This window comes from Heptranchias perlo, chromosome 3, assembly GCF_035084215.1.
Source record: "Heptranchias perlo isolate sHepPer1 chromosome 3, sHepPer1.hap1, whole genome shotgun sequence".
In the NCBI taxonomy this organism is placed as follows: Eukaryota; Metazoa; Chordata; class Chondrichthyes; order Hexanchiformes; family Hexanchidae; genus Heptranchias; species Heptranchias perlo.
The window spans coordinates 85625684-85643199 of NC_090327.1; the positions used below are offsets into that span (position 1 = coordinate 85625684).

Below are 17516 nucleotides of genomic sequence, written 5' to 3' on the forward strand. Positions count from 1 at the left end.
TCCGAGTACCGATCCCTGGGGAACACCACAGTATACCTTCATCCAGTACGAAAAACAACTGTTCACCACTACTGTTCCTGTCACTTAGCCAATTTCGTATCCATGCTGCCACTGCCTCTTTTAGACCATGGGCTTCAATTTTGCTGACAAACCTATTATGTGGCACTTTATCAGACACCTTTTCAAAGTCCACATACACAACATGAACCGCATTGCCCTCATCAACCCTCTCTGTTACCTCATCAAAAAACTCAATCAAGTTAGTTATACACGATTTGCCTTTAACAAATCTGTGCTGGCTTTCCTTAATTAATCCAAACTTGTTCAAGTGACTATTAATCTTGTCCCGGATTATTGCTTCTAAATGCTTCCCCACCACCGAGATTAAACTGTCTGGCCTGTAGTTGCTGGGTTTATCCTTACACCCTTTTTTGAACAAGGGTGTAACATTTGCAATTCTCCAGTCCTCTGGCACCACCCCCGTATCTACGGATTTTGGAAGATTATGGCAGCACCTCTGCAATTTCCACCCTTACTTCCCTCAGCAACCCAGGATACATCCCATCTCCAGGTGACTTATCTACTTTAAGTACAGCCAGGCTCACTAGTACCTCCTCTATCAATTTTTAGCCCATCCAGTATCTCAACTACCTCCTCTTTTACTGTGACTTTGGCACCATCTTCTTCCTTGGTAAAGACAGATGCAAAGTACTCATTTAGTACCTCAGCCATGTCCTCTGCCTCCATGCGTAGATCTCCTTTTTGGTCCCTAATCGACCCTACCCCTCCTCTTACTACCCGTTTACTGTTTATATTCCTATGGAAGACTTTTGGATTCCCTTTCATGTTAGCTGCCAGTCTATTCTCATTCTCTCTGTCCCTCTTATTTTCTTTTTCACTTCTCCTCTGTACTTTTTATATTCAGACTGGTTCTCACTTGTATTATCAACTTAACATCTATCATGTGCCCCCTTTTCCTGCTTCATCTTACTCTCCATCGCTTTTGTCCTCCAGGGAGCTCTGGCTTTGGTTGCCCTATCTTTTCCACCTCGTGGGAATGTACCGTGACTGTACCCAAACCATCTCCTCTTTAAAGGCCGCCCATTTTTCGATTACAGTTTTGCCTGCCAATCTTTGATTCCAATTTATCCGGGCCAGATCCGTTCTCAACCTGCTGAAATTGACCCTCCTCCAATTAAGTATTTTTACTCCAGGTTGCTCCTTGTCCTTTTCCATAACTAATCTAAACCTTATGATACTATGATAACTGTTCCCTAAATGTTCCCCCACTGACACTTGCTCCACTTGACCCACTTCATTCCCCAGAACTAGATCCATCATAGCCTCCTTCCTCGTTGGGCCGGAAGCATACTGATCAAGAAAGAAATCTCTCTTTGGCTTGGCACTGCCTGGAGAATAACTCAGAGGGTTCTGTTGGACAGACCACTTGAGCACATTATAAACTTAAGCAGATTTTGTCTTTAATAATGAGTGTGACCACTCCTTTTCCACATTCTCCATAGTGCTTCCCTATCCAACTAGAAGAAGTGGCTCTATGTTGAATCAACTGAGACACAAATGTTACAACTGAGGTGAAGTCTATAAACCCACCTGCTATTTACGTGGAAGTTTAATGATAAAGAAAGGTGGTGAAGTGGGATACAAGACTAACCCAATGAGGTCATTTAATTTTTAAAAAATCTTATTTTTCATAACATGGTGAACACTATCAACAGTAATACCAATACCTTCACAAATTATGAAATTATGAGGGGTGTTGTTCAGTACTTCCGATCTATTCTCAGCCACCCGCTGGAGGTTATACCCCCTGCAACAGACGACCAATGGAGCCACCTTCATCAGCCAGGTGTTTGCCCAACTCTTTACAAGACAGCTGAAGCTATATTATAGAAGTCATCTATTTTATTTCACAGTGAGAACCTCACCAACTTGGCAACCTGGGGCCAGTAAGAATTCAGTGTCCATAGCACATGCTCACAGCCCTAAACACACACCAAACTCTGATACTTCAGTGACATGGCATCAGCACGAGTCTGAATTTTAAATTTAAATTCAGCTGTAATCTAAATTCAGCACATTTCCTGCTCACTCTTAGTGCAATTACAGTGGCTCCACAACTCAGTATTATTGAGATCTTTTAAGTCTTAAAGTGACTTTCCTCTGACTTGACTTATCTCAACGGGCTGTGTAAAAATGAGACTTGCCTGCTCCTTCGTCTCAGAACTGCTGATTCCTGCAAGGGTCCCGTCTACACCGTCTGCCTGTTGATGCTCGGCAATCTGCTGTTGTTCAGCTGCTGCCTCTTTCTTTTCAGAGGCTTCCTTCTGTTCTTGATCCTGCTTTGATTCAGAATCTGAGCCTGGTTCCGTTGTCATGATTGTAAATTATTCCTAGAAGACAGATTCATTAGAGAAAATTAGTTTACAATTGCTTGGTACAGGCACAAAAGGGTAGAGTTTCATCTTAACCAACTGGGTGTGAAGCATCGCCTGGGCAGAGAGGAAAATACGACAGGGAGGATTGCACATCTCTGACAGAACCTGCCTGATCTTCCTTATGTTAAAACTAATGGAAGGAAAATCAGGTGGGTTCTGTAACAGGCACGTCATCCTCCCCACCCAATTTTCTTTTCTGTGCTTCACCCGGGCGATGTTTAGTGTCCAGGTGCTAAAGATGAAAATCCACCCCAAATACTTTCAACTGAAACTCTAGGTATTAAATCACAACACTGAGGCAAATGAGGAAACTCCTCACAAAAGCAGTTACCAATTTATAGACCTAGTAATCAAAAACTGAAGTCAGGCACTGATCTGAACTCCTTTTATTTCACCTCCAAAACTCCCCTACTTCCGTTCCATCTATTGCTGCTGAAACCCTAATCTACATCTTTATCATCTCTAAGTTTGGCATCTCAAGGATTTGTCCAATCACCTGCCCCACTTCCACAAACTATAATTCATTTAGGAGACTGTGACCCACGTCCCCTCTCACACAAAGTCCTGGTACTCCCATCACCGCTACCCTTACCACTGTCCCACTCCCCCATATGTCACAGCAAATTGAATTTCAAGATCTTTGCCCTTACCTTCAAACCCTTCCACTACCTCAGGGATGTCCTCCAACCACCTACATGCTCCTTCACTCCTCTAACAATGGTATACTGCTGACTTCCCACTCCCTGTGCTCCACGACTGATGGCCACTCTTTCAGTCACTATATCTTTGCCCTCTGGAACTCCATTCCTAACCACTCATACCTTGTCACCTCCCTCCCTGCATTCAAAAGCCTTCTAAAGACCGCCCCTTTGACTATGCTTGAATTCGCACAAACTTTCAGTTTTCCCTCTCCCTCCCTTTCAGTGTCTATTTTTATCCACCACCTTGTAAGGTAGCCTAAGACCTCTTTCTGTATGTGACAAGCATTGTAGGAATACAAGTTGTAGTAGAAAGTACATTAAATTATTTGTTACAAAATCTTTTAAGGTTTATTTTATAATTCTTAGGATTATATTATAACACACTACAAAAATCAATTCCAACTGTATTAATAGAAATCATTTATTATAAACATCCAATTCAGTAAACCCATAGTCTACTCGCTATAGAAGAAATATAGTCAGATAATAGGGAAAGACTTTTTATTTGCACTGAATTTTCTATGAACACATTCCCATGGGCTAGCCATCTGTACTTCAAATATGTAATCTAAGAAAGGCAGAGAGACTAGTCAGGGCACATATCATGCAGTCACCAGAGAAGTAACAAAACAGATTTAAAAGAATAAAATAAGATATCTGGAAATTTCAGCATGCTACTTAAGACTCGAGACGTGTATGTTTTGGGACCATATTCTGCAGTTTTCAGGGGCACCAATTTCTACATAAATACCGAGTACCATGTTAAACAAAGCTTTTTATACTTTCTGTAAGTACTGATTAGCTTGTGCAAGTTATTATTGACAATCTACCAAAATATGAAACCAAAACACATTACCAATGTTAAAACTAGGAGAAAAGCAGAATGAAAGCATTTAACAGAGCTGGGCAATGAGGACTGTTGCTTTCACAAATAAACAGTGAATGGAAATAGATACAGAGATGCTCCCAGGATTCGAAAAAAACAGATGTTCCAAGAAAGGGTGATGGAAGGAATGCAATACATTCTAAGAAATTAAAACATTTTTGAATAATTTAATATATAAAATGTAAATTCATTTTTACTTCTAAACAATCAGCATTACTTTCTTTTCCGGAGCTTGGAATCCAGATATTTTAAATAGAGCTGGAAAGTTGGTCATCTTAATGTGGCCTTCTGAAATCTCCATTAAGAACAAGTATCTGGGAATTATGTAACACAAGGAAACCTTCCGATGTTTTTGTAATATCTACTAAATAAAGCAAGCAATTGTAAACCTAACTTAGTAAAGGCTTATATCCTTGTGAGCTTCTTCGCCAGTATCTGTTTTCTGAACCACACATTCAGACATTCCATAACCAAATTCCCAAAGGATTCCATTGCCACATCTCTATTTAGTTCTAAATTCTTTCCCTAAGAAATTTTTATTTATTTGTAACTTAGTATATTAGTAACACAAACGCCAGGAAATTCCTTGGAGCTGCTCATGTTCTGATGGAGTTACTTTGCCGGAGGTGAGGCCCAGCCATTTAAATTGGAACATGCCTCCTGCTGCATCCTCCTGGGCAGTCGGCCCACACGTTTCGCCAACCAACTGCCCGATAGTTAAAATTCCCTCATATGTTGTCAGGGGTGTCATGCAGCCAACATTCTAACAATTATTTCTCTTTGCTTTCTATAGATGCCCCATAAGCAGCAGCTGCAGCACTCCATGGCTAGTACCTGTGTTACTCATTTCACTTATCACAAGTACCAGCACAGGTACATCTTCCCCAGAGGATTTAGACAGTCAGTTTGGAGGTGGGTGCACTAGGTGATACACAGATTAGGAGTGAGCAGCAGATAGTGGCAGTGGAGGAGCAAGGAACTTCTGAAGGGCAAGTCTGCATCCTTCCTCAGCTGCAGAGTCCTGGGATTTGGACCTCACAAACTCCGCATTTAAAAAGAAAATGCTATTTGAACACCAACATTTTTGGGGTCATTAGAGTGCGCCAAGCATCTTGCCGCAACCATGGAGGAGTCTATCACGTGCATTTGTGCAATGATGAATGATAATTTAGCAGAATGGCAGTGAACCATGGAGCATGAGTAATTCCAGGGCCATCTGCAACAGAGCAACCAGTGGCAGTAGTCCTAAACCAAATTGGAGTATCTCTTATGAATGTTCAGACTACTACTGTGGGTTTTTGGTTCCAATCTCCCAAGAGGCTGTCTTGTCCCGTTTAAACGTGCTAGGTGATTGAAATAAGAGAGCAATTATCCATGTTTTACTGCCCTCATTGCTGCCCAGACATCTGCTCTATGCAGATCACAGGACATGCTGAAGGGGTGCCTATTAGCAGAGGCATGCCTGGAGTCAGCACAGATGTGGTTGCTGTCTCTTAGAGCAATGCCAGTCTGGACCCTAGTGCCCATCCCCCACCATCAAATGGTAGAAGATGGGCCAGAAAGCAAGACGAGGCAGTCACTGAAGCATCAAACATGATGTAAGCAGCTGCAGGGCTATCTCATGACCCAAAATAAGGAGGCAGGGGACAATCTGAATCCCAAGAGGCTCTCACTGACATGCAGCAGCCAGTCACCTCACTTAGTTCTGCCACTGGGAAAGACTTAAGAGCACAGAAAACATACAGCACTACCTAGGGGAAGCAGCAGGCTGAAACACACTGTGCACACATGAACTAAGCACGTGTAGCACAATAAATTGGGTCTAATTTATTACCTTGTGCAGAATTTCTTTCGGCTGGTGCAAATGAAGGCAACAACAGATGACTTCTTTCACTCTATCACGTAAAGTGTGAAATATAGTAATTGAGATGCTCTTGAAGCAACCCCAACATTAAGCAAATAGGGACTTGCCAGACAACACAGGACTCTAACGTCCAGTTAAAAGCCATAGTGCTCCCAGAGGTGGAATGAACATTGAGCCACTTTAAAGCAGAGGGGATCTGTAAAGGATCTTCCTGTTCTGCTAAACTCTTTGAAAGACTTCCTTTTCAGTTCTGTTTCGCTGTAACATTGGGAACATTGATACAACTGATGCATGTACTAGCAAATATCTCTATTTCTGACATGAAAACCAGGCAAAAACTCAAAATCCATACAGAAAAACCCAACTTAAAAAGTGAGAGTCCCTTCAACAGATGACTTCAGCATGCATCTTACCTTTGGTACTCAGTCTGAATGGGTGGAAGCAACACAGGGCAGTACTTGCACCCAATGATCAGGATATTCACCAGGGCAGCAAAAAAAAGCCCTCATTTGCATGTAGGTGCATGTTAAATTAAACTACCATTCAGAAGGCCAAGTGGAAGATAACAATGTAAGGTTCCAGCATGATCCGTCGAGATCAACAGCTGCACAGTTCCTGTACCATCAAATCCCACTTGCGATAATTGTACCGCCGGTTAGGAAATTTATCCTTTGTAAACCATTCCATTAAAAAAAGTAGTTACAGTAGCGATATGTTAGATTCTCACCTTGAGGGCAAGTTAACACATCTACCTTGGAGCAACTAAAACCTTCTTATAAGAGCTTTTGACCAGGTCGTCAAATTGCACATAAACATTCTCTGAAATTTTTCACAGACTGAGCTTTCAGGAGTGATGCTTTATGGGAACCAAATAGTTTTCCTAAAGGGAGTAAAGCAACAAGAGGGAAACTAATCAAAGGGCCATGTACAGTTATTATCTTCGTGAGTATATTCTTTTGCTTACCTTACTCCAAAAGAATAGTTTTAAAAAATTGATTTGTACACAGATATCCCTCAGCAATATTCTTGTGAAAATACTAACATTTATCAATGATTCCTAATTTAAAACTACAGAAAGGTTACTGTTAAAAGTGGAAATCGGCAGGACTCATTAAATATTTATCCATTTGGTTTTTATGTTATACTGTATTATTTATGTGCATTATGGTTCCATGCTCAATTAATTTAACTTTTCGTACTGAAAATAGGTTACTGCTTGTTCCAAAAAAAGTGTCACTCTTCTTGCAGGTAACTATAAAAGGCCATAATTTAACATCTAAAGTGTTCAGGTCCCTAGAACATAGCAGCTCCTGCACATAACCTGGGGGTACTGCCACCAAGTTACATATAATATTCTGTAATAACCAGTACTGGATTTCCCTACTGTAGCATAATGTTCATATTGGGGAAAATCTTGCTTAACTCAGCAGTGATAGTTATGAAATCCTGTACTTCAATTATAAACTGACAGTACTTCTCTAAAGTATAAATATACAGATTTCTCAGTAACAGGAAGCCAAAGGAAGCGGGGTTCAGACTGTAGTACTGAAATACTCAACAATTATGGCTGAGCTGGCAGAAATACATTCTTTCCATACTGAAAGAATCTTCCTCAGAGCTCTGGTTTTACTAAAGTAAGCAAACTGCACTGTCTGGTAGGAGCACTATATTTACTGATCCTGCAGGATCTGTACCCTTCATCTGTGCTTATAATTATACACATCAAAAATTAAAAGAAATCAAATTCCCAGTGTGGGTAAAAATAAAGTACACAGCAAATTATTGCAATGGGGAGAGTTTTCTCCAACTAACTGGGTCACCCACCGAACAATTAGGCATCTATTTAGAAACAAAGGTGTACAGCATTTACATGACATCTTAAAGAGTTTCATGAAATGTTCAAACTTATTTTTTATTTAGGTAGGAGTTATTTTCATCATGATAACATCACACAGGGGAAAAAAAATTCTAACAGACATTTTGTCACAAATATGATGTTCTTCACTTTGTTTTATAATGTATACATTACCACTGATTTATTTACTGACTGAGCTTCTTCACCAAACTGGTGAAGTACATCACCAGTCAGCAGCTACTACAAGGTACAAAGCTGGAGTACTTTATACAAGGAGCATGTACTGTTTCTTTACTAAATACAAGGTGCATTGCCTACATTGGGGAAAATTTATTTAGGAAGAGTTTTATGATTTCATTATACAGAGCAGGGAAATTTTCCTCCAAAACTGAAAATTTGAATAAACTTATTCCCCCATACAGAACCGGCGTACATAAACCACCACAACTGCAACAGTACTTAACCCTTACCTTTGCTCACAAAACAGGAAGCAATATTTCTAAAGTTACACAGTACAGGAAAAAAATTCCTTCAATATTGAGGCGGCAAGCACCATATCCTTATAATTATGGTCAAAAGACGCCCAATATTTCTGCCTAAATTAACGCTTGCTACACTTCATTTGCCAGTTTTTGAAAAACTATTTTCCAATTAATTTGATATGTATTTGTCCCATATTATCTTAGAGGGTCCATTCTGAAGCGGCACTGCCAACTGCTGTTATAGGTATTAGATTGGTTACTATTCTTATGCATTGCATAAGTTCACTGCAGTCTGACATAAATGGAGCAAGCTGTAGCTACAGTAATGCTGACCGATCAAAACCAAAATTACAAAAATAAATGTTCAGGAATTGGTTGTAAAGAAAAATTAGTCATAAAGGAACATTTTCTAACACCAAATGTGGCTAGCTGTTAAATGAAATCAATGCCTGGGGCTTTCCATTCACAATACAAACTATGGGAAAAGACCTTCAAAAACAAAGTTTAGTTTGACAGCATTTTAATTACATTCCAATTATATTTGTTAATATCAAGTATCATGTACAACTTCAATTAATTTATATCTCAACACATCATAACCAAAAGCAGTGACAACTGTGTAAAGTGTCATTTGTCAACTTTAGCAATGATCAGAGGCATCAATCTAAAAACTGGTGGCTGCTGAGTAATTGTCCCTGCAGATACAGCTAAAGCTGTTACAGATCATAGAATCATAGAATCATAGAAGTTACAACATGGAAACAGGCCCTTCGGCCCAACATGTCCATGTCGCCCAGTTTATACCACTAAGCTAGTCCCAATTGCCTGCACTTGGCCCATATCCCTCGATACCCATCTTCCCCATGTAACTGTCCAAATGCTTTTTAAAAGACAAAATTGTACCCGCCTCTACTACTGCCTCTGGCAGCTCGTTCCAGACACTCACCACCCTTTGAGTGAAAAAATTGCCCCTCTGGATCCTTTTGTATCTCTCCCCTCTCACCTTAAATCTGTGCCCCCTCGTTATAGACTCCCCTACCTTTGGGAAAAGATTTTGACTATCGACCTTATCTATGCCCCTCATTATTTTATAGACTTCTATAAGATCACCCCTAAACCTCCTACTCTCCAGGGAAAAAAGTCCCAGTCTGTCTAACCTCTCCCTGTAAGTCAAACCATCAAGTCCCGGTAGCATCCTAGTAAATCTTTTCTGCACTCTTTCTAGTTTAATAATATCCTTTCTATAATAGGGTGACCAGAACTGTACACAGTACTCCAAGTGTGGCCTCACCAATGCCCTGTACAACTTCAACAAGACATCCCAACTCCTGCATTCAATGTTCTGACCAATGAAACCAAGCATGCTGAATCCCTTCTTCACCACCCTATCCACCTGTGACTCCACTTTCAAGGAGCTATGAATCTGTACTCCTAGATCTCTTTGTTCTATAACTCTCCCCAACACCCTACCATTAACGGAGTAGGTCCTGGCCCGATTCGATCTACCAAAATGCATCACCTCACATTTATCTAAATTAAACTCCATCTGCCATTCATCGGCCCACTGGCCCAATTTATCAAGATCCCGTTGCAATCCTAGATAACCTTCTTCACTGTCCACAATGCCACCAATCTTGGTGTCATCTGCAAACTTACTAACCATGCCTCCTAAATTCTCATCCAAATCATTAATATAAATAACAAATAACAGCGGACCCAGCACCGATCCCTGAGGCACACCGCTGGACACAGGCATCCAGTTTGAAAAACAACCCTCGACAACCACCCTCTGTCTTCTGTCGTCAAGCCAATTTTGTATCCAATTGGCTACCTCACCTTGGATCCCATGAGATTTAACCTTATGTAACAACCTACCATGCGGTACCTTGTCAAATGCTTTGCTGAAGTCCATGTAGACCACGTCTACTGCACAGCCCTCATCTATCTTCTTGGTTACCCCTTCAAAAAACTCAATCAAATTCGTGAGACATGATTTTCCTCTCACAAAACCATGCTGACTGTTCCTAATTAGTCCCTGCCTCTCCAAATGCCTGTAGATTCTGTCCCTCAGAATACCCTCTAACAACTTACCCACTACAGATGTCAGGCTCACTGGTCTGTAGTTCCCAGGCTTTTCCCTGCCGCCCTTCTTAAACAAAGGCACAACATTTGCTACCCTCCAATCTTCAGGCACCTCACCTGTAGCGGTGGATGATTCAAATATCTCTGCTAGGGGACCCGCAATTTCCTCCCTCACCTCCCATAACGTCCTGGGATACATTTCATCAGGTCCCGGAGATTTATCTACCTTGATGCGCGTTAAGACTTCCAGCACCTCCCTCTCTGTAATATGTACACTCCTCAAGACATCACTATTTATTTCCCCAAGTTCCCTAACATCCATGCCTTTCTCAACCGTAAATACCGATGTGAAATATTCATTCAGGATCTCACCCATCTCTTGTGGTTCCGCACATAGATGACCTTGTTGATCCTTAAGAGGCCCTACTCTCTCCCTTGTTACCCTTTTGCCCTTTATGTATTTGTAGAAGCTCTTTGGATTCACCTTTGCCTGATCTGCCAAAGCAATCTCATATCCCCTTTTTGCCCTCCTGATTTCTCTCTTAACTCTACTCCGGCAATCTCTATACTCTTCAAGGGATCCACTTGATCCCAGCTGCCTATGCATGTCATATGCCTCCTTCTTATTTTTGACTAGTGCCTCAATCTCCCGAGTCATCCAAGGTTCCCTACTTCTACCAGCCTTGCCCTTCACTTTATAAGGAATGTGCTTACACTGAACCCTGGTTAACACACTTTTGAAAGCCTCCCACTTACCAGACGTCCCTTTGCCTGCCAACAGACTCTCCCAATCAACTTCTGAAAGTTCCTGTCTAATACCATCAAAATTGGCCTTTCCCCAATTTAGAATTTTAACTTTTGGGCCAGACCTATCCTTCTCCATAGCTATCTTAAAACTAATGGAATTATGATCACTGGTCCCAAAGTGATCCCTCACTAACACTTCTGTCACCTGCCCTTCCTTATTTCCCAAGAGGAGGTCAAGTTTTGCCCCCTCTCTAGTCGGGCCATCCACATACTGAATGAGAAATTCCTCCTGAATACACTCAACAAATTTCTCTCCATCCAAGCCCCTAATGCTATGGCTGTCCCAGTCAATGTTGGGAAAGTTAAAGTCCCCTACTATTACCACCCTATTTTTCTTGCAGCTGTCTGTAATCTCCTTACATATTTGCTCCTCAATTTCCCGTTGACTATTTGGGGGTCTGTAGTACAATCCTATCAAAGTGATCTCTCCCTTCTTATTTTTCAGTTCTACCCATATAGACTCAGTGGGCGAACCCTCGGATATATCCCCTCTCACTACTGCCGTGATGTTCTCCCTAATCAAGAACGCAACTCCCCCTCCTCTCTTACCTCCTGCTCTATCTTTCCTATAGCATCTGTACCCTGGAACATTGAGCTGCCAGTCCTGCCCCTCCCTTAGCCATGTTTCAGTAATAGCTATAACATCCCAGTCCCATGTACCCATCCATGCCCTGAGTTCATCTGCCTTGCCCATCAGACTTCTTGCATTGAAATAAATGCAGTTTAATCCAGTCTTCCCTTGGTCTTTGCCCTGCTTTCTCAGACCATCTGTCCGGTCATGTTCTGTACACTCTCCCTTACTGCCTTTTGTTTCTGTCACCACTTTATTTCCCACTGACTTCCTGCATCGGTTCCCATCCCCCTGCCACATTAGTTTAAACCCTCCCCAACAGCACTAGCAAACACTCCCCCAAGGACATTGGTTCCAGTCCTGCCCAGATGCAGACCGTCCAATTTGTACTGGTCCCACCTCCCCCAGAACCGGTTCCAATGGCCCAGGAATTTGAATCCCTCCCTCTTGCACCATCTCTCAAGCCACGTATTCATCTTAGCTATCCTGTCATTCCTACTCTGACTAGCCCGTGGCACTGGTAGCAATCCTGAGATTACTACCTTTGAGGTCCTACTCTTTAGTTTAACTCCTAACTCCCTAAATTCAGCTTGTAGGACCTCATCCTGTTTTTTACCTATATCGTTGGTGCCTATATGCACCACGACAACTGGCTGTTCACCCTCCCCCTCCAGAATGTCCTGCAGCCGCTCCGAGACATCCTTGACCCTTGCACCAGGGAGGCAACATACCATCCTGGAGTCTCGGTTGCGTCCGCAGAAACGCCTGTCTATTCCCCTTACAATCGAGTCCCCTATCACTATAGCTCTGCCACTCTTTTTCCTGCCCTCCTGTGCAGCAGAGCCAGCCACGGTGCCATGAACCTGGCCACTGCCACCTTCCCCTGGTGAGCCATCTCCGCCAACAGTATCCAAAACGGTATACCTGTTTTGGAGGGAGATGACCGCAGGGGACCCCTGCACTGCCTTCCTACTCTTCCTCTGTCTGTTGGTCACCCATTCACTATCTCCCTCAGTAATTTTTATCTGCGGTGTGACCAACTCACTGAACGTGCTATCCACGACTTTCTCAGCATCGCGGATGCTCCAAAGTGAGTCCATCCGCAGCTCCAGAGCCGTCAAGCGGTCAAACAATAGCTGCAGCTGGACACACTTCCCGCAGGTGAAGGAATCAGGGATACAGGAAGGAGCCCTGAATTCCCACATCCCACAAGAGGAACATGACACGGCCCTGGGATCTCCTGCCATGACTTAACCCTTAAATTAGCTTAAGAACAACTACAATGTCAAGAGAAAAAAAAAGGAAAGAAAAACTACTTACCACTCCCTTTAAGGAGTTTACTCCTTTAAATTGTTCTCAATTTAGAGAATGTTAACTACACTGGGGACCTTGATTCACTAAAAAATAAACGCTACTTCCTATAAGACCTGCAGACCTTCCCTTTCCTTTTACTTCAGTTACTGTAGATAAGGAGAAATACTCACCTGAACCTACTCACCAATCAGGTGCCTCCCCTGTGTCGCGTCCCGATCTGATTCCTGACGTCACTTCGAACTCGGTCGCAGCTCCGCTCGGCTCGGCTCCTCTCAGCGCTCTGAAATCCCGCCTTTTATCGGACGCTCCCTCCGCTCGGCTCCTCTCAGCTCCTCTCAGCGCTCTGAAATCCCGCCTTTTATCGGACACTCCCTCCGCTCGGCTCGGCTCCTCTCAGCTGTTCTCAGCGCTCTGAAATCCCGCCTTTTATCGGACGCTCCCTCCGCTCGGCTCCTCTCAGCTCCTCTCAGCGCTCTGAAATCCCGCCTTTTATCGGACGCTCCCTCCGCTCGGCTCGGCTCCTCTCAGCTGTTCTCAGCGCTCTGAAATCCCGCCTTTTATCGGACGCTCCCTCCGCTCGGCTCGGCTCCTCTCAGCTGTTCTCAGCGCTCTGAAATCCCGCCTTTTATCGGACGCTCCCTCCGCTCGGCTCGGCTCCTCTCAGCTGTTCTCAGCGCTCTGAAATCCCGCCTTTTATCGGACGCTCCCTCCGCTCGGCTCGGCTCCTCTCAGCTGTATGAGAGCTATCTAAAGCTTTCTAGTCCACTACTAATTTCACCCCTCTCCCACTGGATAAAGAAGTGTCAAGCCTCTGCTCACCAGTTTCTCCTTGCTATCTGTGAAACCCAAGATAGTGTACCAATATTTTTTTCTGTATTAATTTTCTATTGCATCTTCCTACATGAGAGGACAAATAGGGAATCAGAAAGCTCTCTGTGCTGTCCACCAATGCCACTCTGGTCAGCTGCCAACATGAAGTGCAAATTAAGATAACATCCAGCTGGCTACCCAGTGAAACAGGAATTGGTCATCCAACATAATTACAAACATTATTGAGTACTTTCAAAGTGCCCCTTTTCTTGCCTTAATAAAAGCAAACAGTCTATATGCCCCTTTAACAGTTAGCAGTAATGAAGTGAACAATTTTCTTCTGCAAACAAGAAGCCTTTCCAAAACTATGCAATACAGCATTTCCACATATTAACCTTAGAGAAAGACAGAGTCGATAATATCCTAATCTTTTTCACGTCTGCATGGTAACTGGAGTATTATTACTACATGGACAATCAGTTCTCCATGGGGTCACTGAAAAAGGAAATCAGATACACAGAAGATTTCCTGGAAGCCCATTTTTGAAATGGACAGTGAGACACATGGATGATTTTCAAAAGGAAACACAAGGTTTATGTGAGAAAATCTCACAATGTTTGATGAAATCAAGTACAAGAATTGTTTCAAGCCAGCAAGCTGGCACATCCGGGTTAAAAAATGCATGACTGAATTATGGATGATTCTCAGGATGTTCATTAAGAAAAGGCATCCACCATTTGACAGCCAGAAGTCACATCTGAAGTTGGGTATTTAGTGGGGGGAAAAAAAAAATCCAGTGAAGCATTTAAAGTTACTGAAGTGATAAGTCTGTGCTCATGCTGACACCAGAATAGTAGTATTCTCCCATCTCCACACACCCATATATTGATGTGAAGACATTAATAAATCCTACACAGGGATTAGGCTAAAGGAAATTTTGATTGTCTCAGACCATCTCATTATACCTACTCCTTAAATTTAAATATAAAGCACTTTTAAGCAGACAAGCAGCAATGATTCAAATTATGTTAACTGTAATCCAATAAAACTTCAAAGACAAGAGGAAAAAAAATCAGAATTGAACTATTATACAAATGTAATGTTTAAAATCTTTCAAACCTTCAGAAGAAATAAGAATTGCTGATCAATACAGGTTTGTGAATTGGGATTTCCTAGAATACCGAAATTCTGGCATGACATCAGGTGGGGAACGCAATAGAGAAATGCATGAATCCGGTTCGACATTATATGACAGTCTTTCCATCAGTGGTCATTCCAGTATCCTGTTCAATTCTGACAATGAAATAATTCTACCAGTACTTTGGAAGAGTTTGCCATTTCTTAAATGGTAAAGGTCAGAGGCATGAAATAAAAGCCCAACACTAGTCTACTGTAAGTTAATCAATTCTATTGCACTGAAAGTCCATCTACAACATATACTAAATGGAAATCAGATGCAAATGAAACCAGTCATAATGTGACACCACATCAGTGAACCTTTACAATGTCTTTGTACATTTGGTACAGCATGTGGGAATCTTTTAATAGTTTAATGATATCATCTAAATTGGAAACCACCTCCTTTTAAAAATTTTGCACCCTGGATAGCAAAATCAGTCGATCAGTATTTTAGGCTTTGCATTTTGACAAATTATTTATTAAATTTGTGTTTCTTTGTCAAATCAATATATATTTTTCCATCTTTAGATACTCTAGTGTTATTCATCTTCCCTAGTTTTTGACAGCAGGTACACAACTCAGTCTTAGTTCTCTCCCAGTGTTGCTTTGTGATTGAACCAAAGCAAACTGATTGATTTTAGGCCTTTCCTTCAGTGCAAGGTAATGGAAACTGCTCGGCATCCTCCCTCCAATGACACGATTGAGAGCACTCACCTTACCACTTATGGAATCATGGGAATAGCATTCATCTCACTGCATGGAGAATCATGGATGTGCCGACACTTATCACCAGACTAGACTTAGTATACTGGTATTAATTAAATAATTGCACTTAAAAGCCAATATATTTTAATGTCGAGCAACATATTTCTTCTGCAATATGCTTAATCCTTCATTTGAAATTGTATTGACTACCGCCATTATCAGTAGTAGACCTGTAATACCCAAAACTTCATCATATTGTAATTTAGCTCAAAATGCTAGCTCCAGGCACAACCTAATTCCGAAAGAGCAAAAATCCATAAGTTGTACTAATGTGTATTTTTCACAGTTGAAGTGGGAATAGCACAAAAATTTCTCTCAGCCACTATTATATCTTACTGAAGCCCTAACATCAGCACTGGTACGTGCTACATTTCAACGAAACCCATGAAATAGAACTTCCATCATACTTGTCAGCCTTGGTTCAGCGGTAGCACTATCATCTCTGAGTCAGAAGGCTATGGGTTCAGGTCCCACTCCAGAAACTTGAGCACATAATCTAGGCTGACACTTCAGTGCACTACTGAGGGAGTGCTACTGTCAGAGGAGCTGTCTTCTGGATGAGACGTTAAACCGAGCCCTGTCTGCATTCTCAGATGGACGTAAAAGATCCCATGACACTATTTCGTAGAAGAGCAGGGGAATTCTCCTGACTAATATTTATCCCTCGAACAACACCACTAAAAAAAATTATCCAGTCATTGCTGTTTGTGGGACCTTCCAGGGCACAAAATGGCTGCCATATTTCCCTACATTGCAGCAATGACTACATTTCAAAAGTACATAGAAACATAGAAAATAGGAGCCATGATGTGGAGATGCTGGTGATGGACAGGGGTGGACAAATGTAAGGAGTCACACAACACCAGGTTATAGTCCAACAGCTTTATTTGAAATCACAAGCTTTCGGAGCTTTGCTCCTTCGTCAGGTGAAATCACAAGCTTTCGGAGCTTTGCTCCTTCACCTGACGAAGGAGCAAAGCTCCGAAAGCTTGTGATTTCAAATAAAGCTGTTGGACTATAACCTGGTGTTGTGCGACTCCTTACATAGAAAATAGGAGCAAGAGTAGGCCATTCGGCCCTTTGGGCCTGCTCCGCCATTCAAAATGATCATGGCTGATCATTTACCTCAGTACCCTGTTCCCGCTTTTTCCCCATATCCCTTGATCCCTTTAGCATTAAGAAATATATCTATCTCCTTCTTGAATACATTTAATGACTTGGCCTCCACTGCCTTCTGTGGTAGAGAATTCCACAGGTTCACCACCCTCTGAGTGAAGAAATTTCTCCTCATCTCAGTTCTAAATGGCATACCCCGAATCCTGAGACTGTGACCCCTGGTTCTGGACTCCCCAGCCATCGGGAACATCCTCCCTGCATCTAGTCTGTCTAGTCCTGGTAGAATTTTATATGTTTCAATGAGATCACGTCTCATTCTTTTAAGCTCCAGTGAATATAGGCCTAGTTGACCCAATCTCTCCTCATAAGTCAGTCCTGCCATCCCAGGAATCTGTCTGGTAAACCTTCGTTGCACTCCCTCCACTGCAAGGACATCCTTCCTCAGATAAGGAGACCAAAACTGCACGCAATACTCCAGATGTAGTCTCACCAATGCCCTGTACAACTGCAGTAAAACATCCCTGCTCCTGTACTCAAATCCCCTTGCAATGAAGGCCAACATACCATTCACCTTCCTAACTGCTTGCTGCACCTGAATGCTCGCTTTCAGCGACTGGTGTACATGGAC

General features: G+C 42.3%; 1 protein-coding gene across 14 annotated transcripts in view; it reads right to left on the reverse strand.

Annotated features, from left to right (window-relative positions):
- epb41l3a (erythrocyte membrane protein band 4.1-like 3a) overlaps positions 1-17516 on the reverse strand; it is a 210532-nt gene that overhangs the window by 151077 nt on the left and 41939 nt on the right. For all 14 annotated transcript variants that reach the window (XM_067980708.1, XM_067980719.1, XM_067980706.1 and 11 more), the window contains one exon: positions 2226-2411. In XM_067980708.1, coding sequence (XP_067836809.1) covers positions 2226-2396 — 171 coding nt within the window. In that variant the 5' untranslated portion in view covers positions 2397-2411. The remainder of the gene's footprint in view (positions 1-2225; positions 2412-17516) is intronic.